The sequence below is a fragment of the Microtus oregoni genome, unplaced genomic scaffold (genome assembly GCF_018167655.1).
Source record: "Microtus oregoni isolate MIOR12 unplaced genomic scaffold, Mior012 000011F_ref0000422, whole genome shotgun sequence".
In the NCBI taxonomy this organism is placed as follows: domain Eukaryota; kingdom Metazoa; phylum Chordata; class Mammalia; order Rodentia; family Cricetidae; genus Microtus; species Microtus oregoni.
Window position 1 is genome coordinate 20,863,654 of NW_024543070.1, and position 17,093 is coordinate 20,880,746.

The 17,093-nt window shown below is 40.3% G+C and overlaps 1 protein-coding gene across 4 annotated transcripts; it reads left to right on the top strand.

Moving 5' to 3' along the window:
• Positions 1-703: 703 nt before the first annotated feature.
• On the top strand, positions 704-15,903 carry LOC121453507 (stAR-related lipid transfer protein 4). Of its 4 annotated transcripts, none has more exons than XM_041660349.1 (6): positions 704-746; positions 5,024-5,138; positions 5,981-6,030; positions 8,736-8,862; positions 10,099-10,213; positions 11,581-15,903. In XM_041660349.1, the coding sequence occupies exons 2-6, from the start codon at positions 5,034-5,036 to the stop codon at positions 11,808-11,810; spliced, it is 627 nt and encodes a 208-aa protein (XP_041516283.1). In that variant the 5' UTR covers positions 704-746; positions 5,024-5,033; the 3' UTR covers positions 11,811-15,903. The 4 variants fall into 4 exon arrangements, with proteins under 4 accessions (XP_041516283.1, XP_041516281.1, XP_041516282.1 ...); XM_041660347.1 differs by having other exon boundaries at positions 742-842; XM_041660348.1 differs by lacking the exon at positions 704-746 and adding an exon at positions 778-893.
• Positions 15,904-17,093: the final 1,190 nt, after the last annotated feature.

Genomic DNA, 17,093 nt, shown 5'->3' on the forward strand with positions numbered 1-17,093 from the left:
AGAACATTGAGGTTGGTAAACTCAGCTGCCAAACACCTCTCCTCTCCTTTCAAGGATGCTCTTTGAACTCCCTTATCTGAAGACAAGAAAACCGTTTGGCTTAAAGGTCAATTTGCACTGTGGTTGCACTGTTTAGTGTTCCTCGCCAGCACCAGGCTAGCCAGTCATTAGGGAGAGGGGTCTTCCTAGCAGGGCGTGGGGGGACTCTGCTCAGCAGACATTGTAGCCTGCCTTAGCGGGACCCCACTGGGGATCTTCACAACGGAGACTCTGGGCCCTTTTCCCTCACCATCATTTCTCATTTGTAATTTCTCCCAGCAGCCTCGCACAAGCGTTTCACAACCAACTAGCCGTGGCCCCCTGGCTCTGCTCCAAGCCCACAGGCAAACCCGCACAGCCAGGGAACTCTGGCTCGGGCCAGCCCAGACGCACGCGGAATCGGTCCATCCTCGGCGGCCAATCGGCGCCCCTCACGCCGAGGCGCCAGCCAATCCCAGCGAGCACACGTTGCTCCGCTAACACTTCCCGGAGGTCCCTAGGGTCCGCGCCGGGCGGGGCTGAGGGCGTAGCCCGCCGCGACCTGAGCGGCCTTCTGCCTTCTGATTGGCTGTAATCGGAAGGCACCGCGCGCCCATTGGCTGCACCCAGCCGCGCCTGGGCGGGCTGGAAACCAGCTTGCTGAAGCGCGGGGTTGCAGGAACGGCGAGCCGCTTTTTCCAGGACTTTGAGCTGCCTGCCATCCTCCGGTAAACGGCCTGGAGGGAAGGAGAGAGGGCGGCGGAGCCGGACCGAGCGTTTCCTGGCCCCGCAGAGGGGAGAGGGGTGGCCGACTCTGGTTGCGGGTGAGAGCCCAGCGGGACGAGAGCCGCCGCCTCTTAAGGACCGCGAGCCGAGTAGGCCTCAGTTTCCCCGTCTGTTAAATGGTGTTGGCAGGGCACCTAGGGCTGTAGGGGAAGGTCCTGAGGGCGTGCTACGCGGAGACTCTGCCGTTGCCCTCGGAAGAGGTGCAAGGGCCATTTCCTCTCCTCGAGCTTCGGTGGGGACAGGGCTCGCAAGAGACACTTGGTCAGTGCAAGTCCATGTTGTAACTCATGGAAGTTACTGCTGCGGCTTTCCTTCATAGCCGCTCAGGGAAGGTTATTTGAGGTTTGGGGGTTCGGGAGCTAGGAAGACAGTTATACACAGCGTGGCGGTCAGGTTTTAATGTGAAGTTTGTGGGAGTCTGCGGATCAGCTTTTGTCGTTTTGTGTCTCAAGAGTGATCTGTAACCTCAGATCAAAGAGCCTGGCTTGGAGCTCTTGTTTCCTCACTTACCTTTGCAATCTTGAACAAATAATTTCTCTTTTCCCTTGCGGCATTCCCTTTATGTAAAGGGGTGATAGTGACAGCAGGGGCTCACAGGGTTGTCGTGAAGAGCCAAGGGAACAGCACAGTGTAACGTATCAGAAAGACTAAGCTCAGAATAGGACGTTACGACTTCCACAACTATTCTACAAAAGAATTAGGAGCATTCAGGAGTTGGGCACTAAATTACATTCAAAGCTAAGGCTGTGGCATCATTAGAATGTAAATATTGCAGGTTGAAAAGAGTGTTGGGGTGAGCACGTGAAGGGCGATTTTGTAGGTACACCCTGCAGAAGTATGCTTGCATGCCTCATGTTCCTGTACTGACAAGGGCCAGTCTCAGAAATGGAAAGCGACTGCACTTGACTCGAGTTAGGAAAGTTGAATTAGTGGCTCAGGGTAGGCTGGAGATAGAGCATCTGTTAGCATTTGTAGTGTTAGGATGTATGGTGGGATAAGGCTTTAGTTTGCAATCTTGTCGAAGAAAGTTTGTGGCTTGTCAAAGTGACCTGATGCACATAAAAACTGTATTAATTGAATAATGGACGATTAAAAGTTATGACACCAGAGAATCTTTGTAAGTGTTTTAAACTACAAAAGAATAAGTAGCTATGGGGTTGTTTAAGGTATTTTTTTTTTCAAAATTTTGTGCCCTGGATGTATGTGTGTTTGCAGGTGCATACATGACAGGGCTCATGTTGTACATGTAGATGGCAGAGAACAGCTTGGGGGAGTCATTTTGGGATCAGACTAAGGCACATTTAATCACCCAGCTGTTCTGCAGGTCCTAAAATGCCTTGTGTTAACCTATTGCCATTTCATCTTGGCATATAGTTGAGAATAACTGGAATTTTGTTACACAAGTCAAGAAAGCTTTCAGAAGCCCCAATAGTTTCTGTTCAGAAATATGGGCATAGAAAACATAAAGGTTAATTTCAAAAAAGATATAAAGTAGACGATAATTAATACTTGGTCTGAGGACTGACAGGGTTTTATGACTTCTCGTATGGAGTTGTTGAAGTCTGTTTAGTTGGGTGGTACCTCTTATTTTGATATTGGTTATGGTTGCAGAAATTTCTGATGTAAAGGTCAAGAGAATGAAAATTTAAGTAAAAAGAAATTCAGAGTGGCATTTGAAAGTATTTCCAGGCTGCTGATTGCAGGAGGGCAAACTGTGCTTTGTTTTCAGTTAATCGAAGCACTTGACTTTATCAGGGGAAAGCCAGAACCTTCTCAACCCCAGTCTGAGCTCCCCTCATTCTAGAGTAAGTTTAGCCAGGTGCTCAGACACACACAGCGAACTAGACAGTGACCGCCATTCATTCTGAATTTCCATGCAGGAACACTTCAGGTATCCAAAGAGAACCTTTGTGTTATATTTATGTCAGTCTCTGGTTCCTTCCTTCAGCATCCGTAGAGAGACTGTTAATCAGTCTCTAGAGTTGTAGCTTTGTTAGTGCCGCAGAGATTTATTACAGATAGAATAAGTCAAGTTTTTAAGAGCAAAAGCTGGGTTTTGCCTGTTTCCATCATGTCAGAGCTGGGTCCTGGCAAGTAGTGGTAGACTTTCTTGAGAAGCTGTTCATTCCTTATGGGAACCACGGAGACCCTCCTTGTTCAGAAGTTCAAAGATGACCGGTGTAAATAGCAATACATATTTTATTCATTGGGTTTCTGCATCATGCTAGTCAGAGCACAACCCTGAACAGCTATATTTTATATTCCTAAAGATTATGCAGCTAAATGGTAGAATATAAATGAATAATTATAGCATGGCTCATAAGAAAACACTGGTGGGCAAGCTAGCCCAGTTTATGAGGCAGTTCATCAGAAAAGAATAGAAATTATGCAGCGAAGCCCAGCTACACACAAGCAATACCAGACAGCTTGAGATTGCGTTGGTGACGAGATGGGAATGATTGCCAAGATAGATGTCTTTCAGTGCCAGACTCTCATCTTTATAGGTAGTTTGTACTGCTTACATTTCTGGGCTGGCTTTGTATAAAGCTAATGTTTAGTCATGATAATAGCAGCTTTCCATTTCGTTTGATTTCTATCAAATAATTTTGAAAAAAAAAGTTTCTTATCAGCTCCCCACAGAAAGCCAGCAGGAGGCCTCTGGGTTTACAGAATGTGGTCGAGTCACAAGGATCCAGTACTGGGTGCATTTCTTTTATAAGCTCTCCAGGAATTTGCACTTGTTTGCACCGCACCCTTGAATAAGGTGGCAGTACTGGTTGTGAAGTTGGCGTGTTCTTGAGTGGCAGTGGTAAACTTTTGGAATGAGCTCATCCACTTTAGGGCTAGGTGTGGTCTATACTTACAAAGTTTTTTTTTTTTTTTTTTTTTCGAGACAGGGTTTCTCCGTAGCTTTTGGTTCCTGTCCTGGAACTAGCTCTTGTAGACCAGGCTGGCCTCGAACTCCCAGAGATCCGCCTGCCTCTGCCTCCCGAGTGCTGGGATTAAAGGCGTGCGCCACCACCGCCCGGCTACTTACAAAGTTTGTATCACTTTTATGGCTCTCAAGTTTTAGGTTATTAAATTTTTCATGTATACTTTCTCATCTTTTTACTTTAGTATTGGAGGTTTCTAAACTCTACAATGTGCTGTTTAAATACTGGCTACAGCTTTGATTTATTTCTGTAACCTTTAGTTTTTAGATAAATAGTTCTGAGCCCTGGTTGGAAGACAGAATTACTAATGAAGTCTTTCCTGGTTTTGTTTTTCGCGATTTGATGGTTGATATTGGGCAACTTTCCTCTGTTAACCTTTTACCGGGATGGAAAGAGTAGGGATGATGTAGGAATTACGCAAAGAATTGATATCTTGGCAGCAAAAGATGATAAAGGGATAGCAGATTTTGTATGTGGGGAAAAGTGTCAACAGTGACATTAAGAGCCGCAGTGTTCTAGGTGAGAGTTAGTGCTACGACAATGACCTTCGCCCTGTGACTGAGGTGAGGTGGTTAAACAGTAGAATTGTGTGACAATAGCAAATCAGCTTCAGATCCTGCCCAGCACTGTGAGGAATGAAAGGAAGCAATCAGAGTAACTTGCAGAAGTCTATGTTGAGGACTGGAGTTTTGACGGCTTTTGGCATTGCACGTTGTAGTCATGCTAAGATTTGGAATCCAGCAGCCCAGGCAGAGAAATCCCAAGTCCAGAGATCAAAAGTCCTGATGAGCATAAACCCCTTGGAAATAGAACCCTAGGCAATGGGGAATGGCAGTGTGGATAGGAATCTTTATTAATCATTAAAGGTGATTCCCAGCCTTTTGGCTTGAGACTCTAAGCTCAATGTCATTTTAATCGTAAATTGCTAAGATAATGCTGGGCACCTTCAGGCTTTGGATGTGGACTTGGGCTCACTGGACAGCTGAGAATTAGAGGGATGCTTGAGCACAATAGCCACCTCCTCCCTCTTCTTCCATCTGCCTCTTCTTAGTATTTTCTATGAGGGATTCTAACAGCAGAGAGTCTGCTGTCCCTGCTATGGAGCATTCCTCTCAAGCTCCCAGGGAAAATTTCTACCCGGCTCTTATTCTCAGAATTTCTGATTAGTTCCTTGGGAGTGGGGTGCAGTTGCAGCTGTCTTTTAGAGCTCCCTCAGGAGAATTCATTTGAATAAAGATTTGACTCTCTCCAGTATTTGCTGATGCTAATCTTGGTTTCTGTAACAGGAAGATCAAGATGGAAGGCCTAACTGATGTTGCCTCTTTTTCAACTAAACTTCAAAACACTCTGATCCAGTATCATAACATTGAAGAAGATAAGTGGCGAGTTGCCAAGAAAATGGTAAATATATGTAATTACTGTTTGAATATTTAGCATATGGCCAATGAATTGTCTGATAACTTTTAACAGATCAGGCGAATACAGATGAAAAATGATGTGCTGAATGATTCTGTAGATGAGATGATGGGTCGCCTTACCAAGGAAGGAACTCATTAGCTCTTTTCTTGTTGGACTTTATAATCGGTTCATAGAGCAGGGAATGGTTTTCCAAGCCAACAAAGAAAGAGTTTAAGCAAGGTTGGTCATTGAAAGTCTGTACGGAAGTCAGATGTGTCAAGCATTTGTGAGTGGGCAGTTAGTGTTCCTCTTTACCATGTAAGTGTTGGGTGGCGGAGTGTTAGAGCCAAACCTCGAAGCAGTGCCTTCTCTTGTTCTCTAGTTAGTTTCGTATTTAGAGTCAGTTGGGAAATGTTGGGTGGAAATGTAAGAACTACGTCAAGGTAACATAGTCAGAATAAATGTAAATTATTTAATTTAGGCATGTACAGTTTGAGAATGAAATATTTAATGTTCCTAATGTCATAGGCTGAATGTATCAGTAATAGTAAATAGCTAAAATTAGAATGAAGCAAATAATAGCCACTAATATAGTTCTGCTATTGAATTTTAAAGTCTTTAAATCGCTAAGCTACTAAAAATCTTTAAGGTGCATAATATAAGTACAGTGATACAGAAGACATTCAAACACAGATTTCATTGTGGCATAAGTAACTACTTGTGCTGAGAAATTACTTAAGTTGTTTTTTAATGCAAAGTTAAATGCTCTAAACTTACAGAAATAATTTTGTGCAAAAGGTTCCACCTATGTGATTACCACCATATAATGTTTTTATTTTTTCTAGAAAGATGTAACAGTTTGGAGAAAACCCTCAGAAGAATTTAATGGGTATCTGTAAGTAAATTCTCAGTTTTATAATTCATACATTATCTTACATGATCACAGTAGAATTTAGTTTTTATTTTTATAGTTTTAAATTTTATTAGAAGCAAATTGGCCATATAAATTCAAAGCCTCCAAAATGGCCAAATATTTTGTGGACTGTGTTAGTCATAAATAATAGCGGTAGGCAAAAAAAATCTGAATTTCTTAGCATCGCATCCATGACCCTTCTAATCGTCTGCATTGCTAAGTGTTAATAGAACTTTTTAAATGACTCTTTTGAGACAGGGTGGTCATGTGACAATTTCTGCTTCAGTTTTCTCAGTCCTTGAGTTCCTATCCCCAGCTAGCATTCGGTTAAAAAATTCCCCTGATGACCCCATCAGTAAGATGGTAGTAATTTAGGTGTTTGATGTTTCATCATGGCATTATTATGAATATTAAAAACTAGGCATCTTGATAGTAAACTATGAAAATATCTGTACTTGGTACAATGTTGGTTGCCTTTAAAAAATGTGTTTAAAAGATTATTTAATGATATAAAAATTGTTTATACTATAATGTAAAATAGATGAATACTCAGCACAACCATAGGCTTATTTAAAATATGTTTTTATTAAAATGCTTTGCCTAAGACAAAATTTATCTCTAAATAGTAGTATTATGAATAACTTTTGTTTTTCTTTTTAGTGTTATAATTGAACATGAATTATGCCTGTAGTCAAAAAAGTCTACTGATTTTCTTTAAAAAAATCAGAATGGATAGTTGCCACATGGAGTTGAAATAAAATGTTCAAATCCTTAGGGCTCAACCTTTTTTAAAAATGAAGCTGCTGGGCCACTGAGTATGTGCAGAATGTCTGAAGTACTATGCCAAAGATACTGTTTCCAGAAAGATGAGTTGTACAATATTTTTGATATGACAGGGAGATTGGAGTTGGATCAAGCGTTGTGAGCAATTTGGGAATTAACCTTTTAGGTCAGTTGTTCCCAGCTGGGATTGAAAGGCATAGAAAGAGCTAAGGGAGCGCTGTGCTGTTGAGACTCTAGGAAGAATAAGAAATGAAGGGCTGATTCATATTCTAGGCAAAGTAACTGTCTCTGCTACTTAAATATGGATGAGACATTTACTTAGGGAAGAGGTTGTGTCTCCACAGCTGGAGCATCAAGCTTGTGGTGGGAAATCATGCTTCTGAAGGAGCCTCATCTCTGTACAAAGGACCTCTGCCACCTCCCATGCTTCCTCTCTGGGTCCTCACAAGGTTTTGAATTTACTGGAGTAACATTGAGAAAGATGGGAATGACTAAATGAGAATTTAAGAAAGGGGCTTTACCAGGTTTGCAAGTAGCTTCTTGGAGTCCTCTAGGTTGTAGATAAACTTGTGATAGTCTGCAGCTCTCTAGGGAAATCCTGTGCCATTCTCAGATTCATAATCAAAGACATTTTAAGTTTACTGTATGGCAGAGGGGTGAATTAAATGGTATCTTGTTAGTGTGTATTTGATTGCAGTGACACTGAGGGTATTTATTGATGCTTATGGTTGTCTTAATGTGTTTTGCCCATCTTTTGTTGGATTATCATTTTCATTAATTTTAAAGGAATTGTACACATATAACTTCTCTAAGTTTGTATCCATTTATATGTATTATACATACCTTTTCCAAATCTGTGACTAAAAAGTTCTTGAAAGCCAGTGTAGTCATGTATGGGTGTAATGGGTATAGTTTCTGACTTTACAAGGAGACAGAGTCTCACAGCAGATGCCCAGTTCCTCCTTGGCTCTTACAGTCTTTCCTCCCCTGCTGTAATGATCCTTGAGCCTTAGGTATAAAATTTGTTTTGTAGATGTATCCCGAAACTTGAGCTGAACAAGTACAACAACATGCCAAAGTGAATGGGGAAAGCCCAGGAGGCCTCAAACCTGTACAAAGAACTACAGGCAACCAAAGAATTCTGAGAGGGGGAGAAATAGTCTTCTCCTGGGAACAGCATGTCAATTGTTAGCCAGCACCAAATGGTCAGCCCTGCAACATACATGCAAGTAACATGCAGACTAAGCAGGTTATATTTAGGAATAAATATATGCATGTAACAATTAATGAATTTGAAAGAGCAATGAGGTATACGGAAGAATGTGGAGGGGGAAGGGAAAAGGAAAAAGTCAGGGTAAAAATACATACACTAATTAATGTTGAGAATAACTAAGAAGAGGACAGTATTACATGGGAGTTTTGGAATGTCCTGTAGACTAGAGCTATATTATAATGTGAAGGGCCATCACTGTTTATGATGACATAGTATAACCTTCAGTTTTCTATTTCTAATTTGAGGACAAAGGACAAATTTTAAGAAAGTAATTTCTAGGACTTTTATTTATTTATTATTTATTATTTTTTTTAAAAGATTATTTATTATGTATACCAGTATTCTGTCTGTCTATATGCCTGCAGGCCAGAAGAGGGCACCAGATCTCATTACAGATGGCTGTGAGTCACCATCTGGTTGCTGGGAATTGAACTCAGGACCTCTGGAAGAGCAGTCAGGGCTCTTAACCTCTGAGCCATCTCTCCAGCCCTAGAACTTTTATTTATTAAACTAGCTGTTAGGATATTTTTCCTTTATAAAAACTCCATTAAGTTTTCCTTCTATTTTCAGTCTTAGCTCTGTACTGAAAGTTTTCATTTGGATAGCCTTTATTTGTTTCCTTGTTCTCCAGCTACAAAGCCCAAGGTGTTATGGATGACATCGTCAATAATGTGATAGATCACATACGTCCAGGGCCCTGGCGCTTGGATTGGGACCGGTTAATGACTTCACTGGATATTTTGGAGCACTTCGAAGAGGTATCTGTTTAGGAAAAGTACTACAATTTCCTGGGGGGAGGGGTGAGAGAGAGAGCTATCACGCATGTGAGTGACAGAGAGCGATCACACGTGTGAGTGTCCACATTTGTACATGCTCGCGTTACTGCGATAATTTCTTCACGAGTAGTAATCATAGCAAAGATACCGTAGGAGAATCCTGTGCTGCCTTCTAAGAGCACAGGTTTTTCCATTTGATTTTATTTGTTCATTCTTTTTTTTTTCTTTTTGAGACAGGGTCTCACTGTATGACCCTCACTGGCCTAAAACTTGCTATGTAGACCAGGCTAACCTCAAACTCAGGGACCCACCTACCCCTATCTCCCTGGTGCCGAAATTAAAGTTGAGTTTCCTAATTTTGGTGAGTGTTAGTACTGAGTTGTTCCCAGTGTACCTCTCCCTTTCTTGCTTATGAAAGTCTTCAGCGTCTTTCATTGTAAAATTTTGGTTAGGGTCTAAAATCTCCAAGTCAGAAGAAAACACCACCCCTGTATTTAGGTTTCTAGGCTGAATATAAAATTTCCAATTATAGCCGGGCGGTGGTGGCGCACGCCTTTAATCCCAGCACTCAGGAGGCAGAGGCAGGCGGATCTCTGTGAGTTCGAGACCAGCCTGGTCTACAAGAGCTAGTTCCAGGACAGGCTCCAAAACCACAGAGAAACCCTGTCTCGAAAAACCAAAAAAAAAAAAAAAATTTCCAATTATATTAAATTAAAATCAAAGACCATAGCTAATTGGATTAGCCATCTCTAATTGAGTAGAGATTTATAAAAACATTGCCTTAAATACTAGACAACTGTTTAGTCAAAGGGGCTTGTTACCTGCTTTTATTTACTTCTTACCATACTTGATTTTTTTAAGTCAAAACATAACATATTTGTGGATTGTTTTTTATCTTCGAAGTTCAGAAACAGTTTGTACCCGTACATTCTGTATATGTACTGGGCTCATAGAATTGACTGCATTAATTGGATTAGCCATCTCTAATTGAGTAGAGATTTAGATACTGAAATGTCTCTGTATTTTTATGAATCATCATCATGTTCTTACAATTGCCTTGACATTTAGAAAAGAAATTATCCTTTTTGGAGCCACTGTAGGAATTGCTATTCTTATACTAAAACATTTTGAGTGAATGTCAGTTCTTACTAGAGACTGATCTTGGTCTGTGACTCTCGTGTCTGATGGTAACCCCAGTCTGACCTTCTGTCTTCCTAGAATTGCTGTGTGATGCGTTACACCACTGCTGGCCAACTTCTGAATATTATTTCCCCAAGAGAGTTTGTTGATTTCTCCTACACTGTGGGCTATGAAGAAGGACTTTTATCCTGTGGTAATTACCTAAAACTCTTGTTCCTTCTTTAAGTCTACTTCAGATATTTAAGTTTTTATCCTGAGCCTTTCCATATAAAGTATATTTTTAATCTTCATTTATTGCAGGTTTTTTATTAAATGCTAAATTCTAGGCATTAAATGACAGATTAAATATCATAAATCTATGCCAATCTATATTAGTTGAGAATATATGTTGTTTCATATTATCATGGGGGATTTTTTTCATTTTTGTATTAATTAAATTTGTTCCTTGACAGTTTCACATGTGTACATAATGCACTCTGACTGCTCTTCCTCTCTCCCTATTATTACCTTGTCTACCCCAGACTTTTCCCTATATATCTTGTTCTCACATTCTAGCTCCTCATTTTGTGTGGAGCCTGGTAGACTCAGCAGGGGGCAGACAGTTGACAATGGCTCCTCCTTTCCCAGAGTCTGTCAGTGTTAACAGTAAGGAGTAGGGTCCTATGAGCTTCTCTTCCCTCAGTTGTTGACAGGCCAGTCTTATGTGGAGCCCGTGAAGACGGCTCCAGTTGTGATTTCAAGACTGCAGTAATTGTATTGAGCTTAGAGGATGGCGTTTTGCAGCCCTTCACTCTTGGTTTTGCCTCTAACTTGCCCCCCCCCCACTGGAATGTCCCTGGGTCTTTCAGGTTAAATGTCATGTTTAAAGGATGAGCCCTCAACCGTTTCCGATCACTTGTTATTCCCAGCTATGTAATATCCTCTACTTAGAAAGGGATCCAATAACTGATACTTCATTCCAGGTTTCTAAAAGCAGTTTCTTGGTATACATATATGAACATGCACATGTATATAGTAGAATATATATATATATATATATAATTTCCTTCTTTGAATTATGTTGTATTTTTTATTTAACTACTACACTGAAAGCCTCCTGTTTTTAAAAATATGTAGGTAAATTGATACTTTATTATGTGTAGTATAAACTCGAGTTGTAAGTTGTCATCTGCTTGTTTATTTAACTCGTGAGTTCTTAGGTTGGGGATGGCTGTGCCTGTGGGGAATAGTAATGGAACCATGCAGTTTTGTTCTTGTTACTTTGAGGCCCAGCTGCTGCAGCTATGATTTGTAGTTCCCAAGGAGTTTCTAAGATGGTATTATGTCATCTATTCTGAAGGGCTTAGGATTTCCCCATTACCTGTCAACCCTGCACCAGAATTCTCTTTGCTAGTTATTGTTCTCATTTTGCTGTGGTCACTCCTGGGGATTAGGTTTCATTTGTATGGATGAGAAGAAAAGCATTTAAAATAGGAATCTGATAATATTTTTAATGAGATTTTTAGACAAATACTGATTATTACTATTAATGATGTATGTCATTTTAAAATTGTCTTGTAGGGGTTAGTCTTGACTGGAGTGAAACGAGACCAGAATTTGTTCGTGGCTATAACCATCCCTGCGGCTGGTTTTGTGTTCCGCTTAAAGACAATCCAAGCCAGAGTCTTTTGACAGGCTATATTCAGACAGATCTGCGTGGCATGATCCCTCAGTCTGCAGTAGACACAGCAATGGCAAGCACACTAACCAACTTCTATGGTGATTTGCGAAAAGCCTTACGGAAGGCTTAATATGTTCAATTCACAGTGCTGAGGTTTGCTGAGCCTGCTCTTCCCTCAGCTGCATGACCTGTAAATGCCATCAACCCTGTCTGCTGCGCAGCCCATAGAAGTGTTGGAGGTGTTTGGGGCTCCATAGTATAATCTCATTTTATATTAAAAGTGAGTAGCTATGTAAATAGTGCATTTAAAATTTTTTAAGCTTTTCTTTGCACTTGTTTGGTTGTGGAAGTGTGTCTAGGAATGGGAAGGATGAAATACCAAGATTTAGATTCAGTGTTGTCATTCACAGAAGTAAAACAGCTCCTCAGGAGGAAATTTTTGGCTGCTTAAAAATTATGAAGTGTGCAAGCACAATGCTATTCATGTTATTTTGGCGCTTTTTGAACATTTTGTAAAATTTTAATGGTTCTTAATTTAACTGTTCTACTTTAGTCTTGGTATGTTATGTGAGTTTGCCAATAGTTTGGACAAAAGGAAAAAGTCTTCCATGGTCTGTAAAGACAAAGTTCATTGTTCATTGACTTGTACTATTTTATGTATTAGAAAGCACAAACAACAAGGGAATAGCTGTTCTTGTAACCATAGGCACAATTCAATACAGTTTAATTTTGATATTCTTGTACAAAGCTTGTAAAATATACCTGTGTCTTTATGTGCATTTATTCTAGGAGTGACTGAAAACAGCCAGGTCTACACTGGTGGCATCACACTGAACAGTAGTTGATATAGGAAACAGCTAGTGGTGCCCCTCATACCAGCAGAAGGTCGTTGCTAAAAAGTGAAATTCAGTGACTGTTCTACACATATTTCAGTTTTTAAAATATCTCTGAATTTGCAGCTTTGGTCTGGAGCTGTAGCAGATGTATCCTTAGATTCAGCCGGATGCTTAGATGTCCTGAACTATAAATGGGCCTATCTTCAGAGAACATTCTTTTGTGACTGTGACATTCCAAGTCATTCTTTGACTTTTGAGTGTCTACTTAGTTTACTTCTAAAATGGGAATTTGTGGTAACTCCGTGTCTATGTACATGTATTTGTGTTTATGTGAGCACTCCCCGTGAAATGTCAGGTCCTTTTATGTTACCATCTCCACTCTCCACAGCTGTGGTTATGTGCTGCCTTCCCTTTCCTTTGTGTGTCAGTTGGTGGGTTGGTGGTGGTTTGCTTTTCATCTTTTGGCTAGTGTGGAGTAAAGTGGACTCTGGAAGTAACTGCCGGCAGGCAAGCCACAGAAAGGCCCACCAGAGTATATGATGGTTCAGATGCCTGAAGGAATGGTTCAGGGGCGTGGCTGGTCTGCTCCACAGTAATCTTTGTCTGAATGTGAAGTCAGTTTTCCCATTCATTTTGACAGTCAGAAGGGAAATTGGTTTTATTCTTGTAACTGGTGATGAAGATACACATGGAGCAAAAAGGGGCAGTATCAGCATTTCTGGTGGATAATCTCAGAGCTTTTAGATTGAAATAATGGTTTCAAGACCTGCCAGAAGCAGTTACACAGGATCCTGTGTTATGAGTTTATTAACCACTAAGATCCTTGTCTAAATTGGTTGTAACTTTCAACTGTTAGATTTCTTTGGTACTTTTCTCTTTTGCAATAGGGGAAAAATTGCAGTTTAGAGTGTCCAGTGAAGACTGTTCATTGTTAACTGTGGCTTCTGTAACTTCATCTGTTTCTGTTGATGTAGAGCACAAGGTCCCATATATACCATTATTTTGCCCCTGATAAAATAACAACAGCTTGGGAAGACTTTGTAACAAGACTGTAAACATGACTGTCAGAGCGATCATTGCCTGAGCCGGGGGCCTCTAAGGATACCAACGCTTGTCCAATGCCACACAGCTAGTGTTCCTTTTGTTCTCATCATCATAGACCTCCTGTGAGTGATCAGGTAATTCACTTCAGGTAATAACCCTGATAGAAATGTTTTCGTTGCCATTTTGAGTTCCACAGTGGGTTCAGAAGTTATATCTGAATCCCCTGAACTTTCTGTGTATAAGGTAGAGTTTACATAGTATGCAGCTTACCTGTGGTAAATGTATGATTGCGTACATTTGAAGAGTTGTGCAGCCATCAGCACAGCACAGCTTTAGAGTGTTTCTGTGATGACATTAGAGCTTGTTTGGTTTTGTTACTGAGAGTAGAGGGGTGTGTATGTGCGTTTGTGTTTAAACTCAGGAACGTTTATATGTTTTAAGTGTGTTATCTCAAGTATTATAAAAATGCTGTAAAGTGGGGAAGATACTAGCATACAGTTAGGTCTGCTGCTTCTATAGCTGTGTTATCACAGGAAAATAATGCAAGCCATATATGTAATTTAAATATCCTAGCAGAGGCTGGAGAGGTGTCAATAGTTAAAGAGCACCCGCTGTTCTTGCAGAAGTCCCGATTCTGTTCCCAGCACCAACATGGAGGCTTATAGCTGTCCATAACTCCAGTTCTGGAGGATCCGGTGCCATCTGGCCTCTGTAGGCACTAGCCATGCACAGAGTGCATATGTGTGTGTGTGTGTACATATATATATGTATATATAAAAACACTCATATACAGAAAAAATACACAGCTGAAATTCATTTTAGCAGTGTTTTCTTTAATTGACTATATCTAAAATATTTCAATATGCAACCAATGTTTTTAAAAAGTTATTGAGATACCTTATGGTCTCTATTAATTCTTTAAAGTAGGATGTGTGTTTTACTGCTGCAGACTAGCCATACTTCAAGCATTCATTAGCCACATGAGGTCTGTACCTATTGTAATGAACAGTTCTACAGTGTGTGTATCATTTGTCTTGCTATAAGGTGAAGTGGACAATTCATAATTGCTTTCTTAAACAGAAACTCTTTATAGCCCAGCCCTTTTAGTGCTTGCTGAATAAGATATGATTTCTTTAGAAATATAAATAAATAAATTACTGATTCTCAGTAAATTAAAAATTATTGCCTCAAAATTATTTTTGTTAAAAGTAACATTTGATAGGACAGTGAAGGAGATGAAAGAATATAGCCTACCATATCACTGTGTCGTTGTTTCCTGTAGTTCACAGCTTGCTAAGGAAAGACTTGCCATAACATCAGCTTCAGTAGACACTGCTGTTTTAAAACAATAGTTTCATCTAAGTGACATCTTGGTAGGGAATACTGGTTTTTGTTGAAATTCTTGATTATTCTTCAATGATTAAAACAATACTCAGCAAAAATAACAGCTGGAGTGTTCTCAGTTCTTTGCTAAGAACCACTGGAGTATTCGCATGTAAACATCAGGATCTCATGCCTGCACACAGGGTGTATTTGAAGTTGGGGTTTCCAGGTGTAAAACTTTAGTCCTAGCTAACAGGGCATTCTCCATTTATCTTCCTTTCTTTTCTACTTGAAGATTGCTTGACTGTTACTTTGTGAATTAAACTAACATCTTGAGGTATGAAATGTCCCCGAGGTTATAGAGAAGAGGAAACACTGCCATCTTTGCCCCTCATTGTCTCTTGGGCTATTAGAGCTGAGAATTCCCTTTGTTGTGGATGGCAACTTTCTTGCCTTTCTGAAGGCATAGTAGCATCTTTAGGATCAGGTGCTAATTCCCTTTAGTTAAATGGATGTTGTAGTTTCTGAACCCAGTAGAAAAGGTAACAGAGCCAGAGGCGCTGATGGAAATCTGGATTTGATGAGGGCTCCTTTAAAACTTCTGTGGGCACTTGTCTAGCCCCTTTCCCCTTCCTTCATTTCTTCTGCTGTGAGGCTAAGTCCTGGTGCATGCCAGGACTAAGCTACACTTGTGGCCCCTAAGTGATCTCACTGGACTTGTAGAAGTATGGAATGGTGAGATTTGAGCATAGAAAAAACATGAGCTTCATTCTAGAGCATGTGACTGGACTTACAATTATTTCATTATTGTGTTTCCAGGGATTTTATACATACTGTTATGTATTAAAATTCATCTCTTACAGTCCAACAAATGATGTATTGAGACCATTTTTAGGAAGGTTATTATTTTGTGAAGCTATATATATATGGCATTAGAATAAAGAACTATGTTATAAATAAAATGTATTTATTTTTAAATTATAGTGGAGTATATCTGAATAAAGATTTCTAGACACTCTTGTTTCTGGTCATTGATCTTGTTTGTGTAAGTTACTTTCACCTTAAGCACTGACCAAATGCTTATATATCTGAATTTAGATAATGTTATTTAAACACTTGAACTGTTTAAAAACAAAAATACAAGCCTGGAAAGTAAAGTTAGCAGATCTGCCGATGTCTCATAATATTAGCAACAAACAATACTGTTAAATCTTTATTTGCAATTTACAGCCTTACATATCTATAACAACATACCTGAGGAAGTTAACTGATTAAAGAGGAGGTTTATTTTGACAAGCAGGTCTGAAAGTTCTAGTCTAGCATCCAGTAGCCTTGTCTTGGACCTTTGGTAATGGCAGCATACTAGAGAGGTAGCATGTGCTGGGAAAAAACAAAGAGACAAAACCCTGCTTGTCTCCTGATCCAGATAATGAAGAGAGGAAAAAGACCAGAGAGTCCCATGTTCCCCTAGAGTTCCCCAGTGACCTGTGCACCTCCCATTAGATGTCACCTCGGAACCACTGGGACCAAGTTTTAAGTACATGGACCTTTGTGAAGGCCTTCAGCTCTTACGTAACAGGGCCAGTTGGGCACATCCCAGTAATTGTGCTAAGTTGACTAAGGGCAGTGAATACTTTAATTTGCAATTGGAAGTGGTTACTAAGAAAACCCATTATCTAGGTTATTAAAGAGCAGCTAGGGCTGGCATAGTATGTAATGGGAAATACATGACTATGAGGTGGCATATGCAGGGCTTTTCCTCACCTAAACGTCTGCTTTATGTCAGCTAGCCCAACTAATGGCTTTAGGAGGTGATTAGGTCATTCATAGTTCGTTTAGTGTCTCCTGTCGTGTATGGACAGCTAAAAAGCAGCCTAGACCAGATGCCAAACCTCCAGGCACTTTAATCTTGGACTGGCCATTTTCTCCAGAAATACTTGAAATATGCTTGCTTATAATCCACCCAGCTTATGATATGTTGCTGTTGCAGCTGAAATGGACTTAGACATCTGCATAAGTAATCACTAATATTTTTCAGCTGAAGAATTTAAGAACAATGTTTCTGCTGTCGTCTTGATATTCTTCCTAAGAGATAACAGACCAGCCCTGGGAATTGATGGCAAATACATTCAAGTTGAGAAGGCAAAGCCATGGTGCTTCCTGTCTGTCTCTCTGTCCCCCAACTCCCCAATGAAAGCTGTAAAGGTGGC

Excerpts from the sequence above, each read along its gene's own strand:
- LOC121453507 (XM_041660349.1), top strand. The coding sequence starts at position 5,034 with ATGGAAGGCCTAACTGATGTTGCCTCTTTTTCAACTAAACTTCAAAAC. Across the intron at positions 5,139-5,980 it reads GGCGAGTTGCCAAGAAAATG|AAAGATGTAACAGTTTGGAG; the intron begins GTAAATATATGT and ends TATTTTTTCTAG. Across the intron at positions 6,031-8,735 it reads GAAGAATTTAATGGGTATCT|CTACAAAGCCCAAGGTGTTA; the intron begins GTAAGTAAATTC and ends CTTGTTCTCCAG.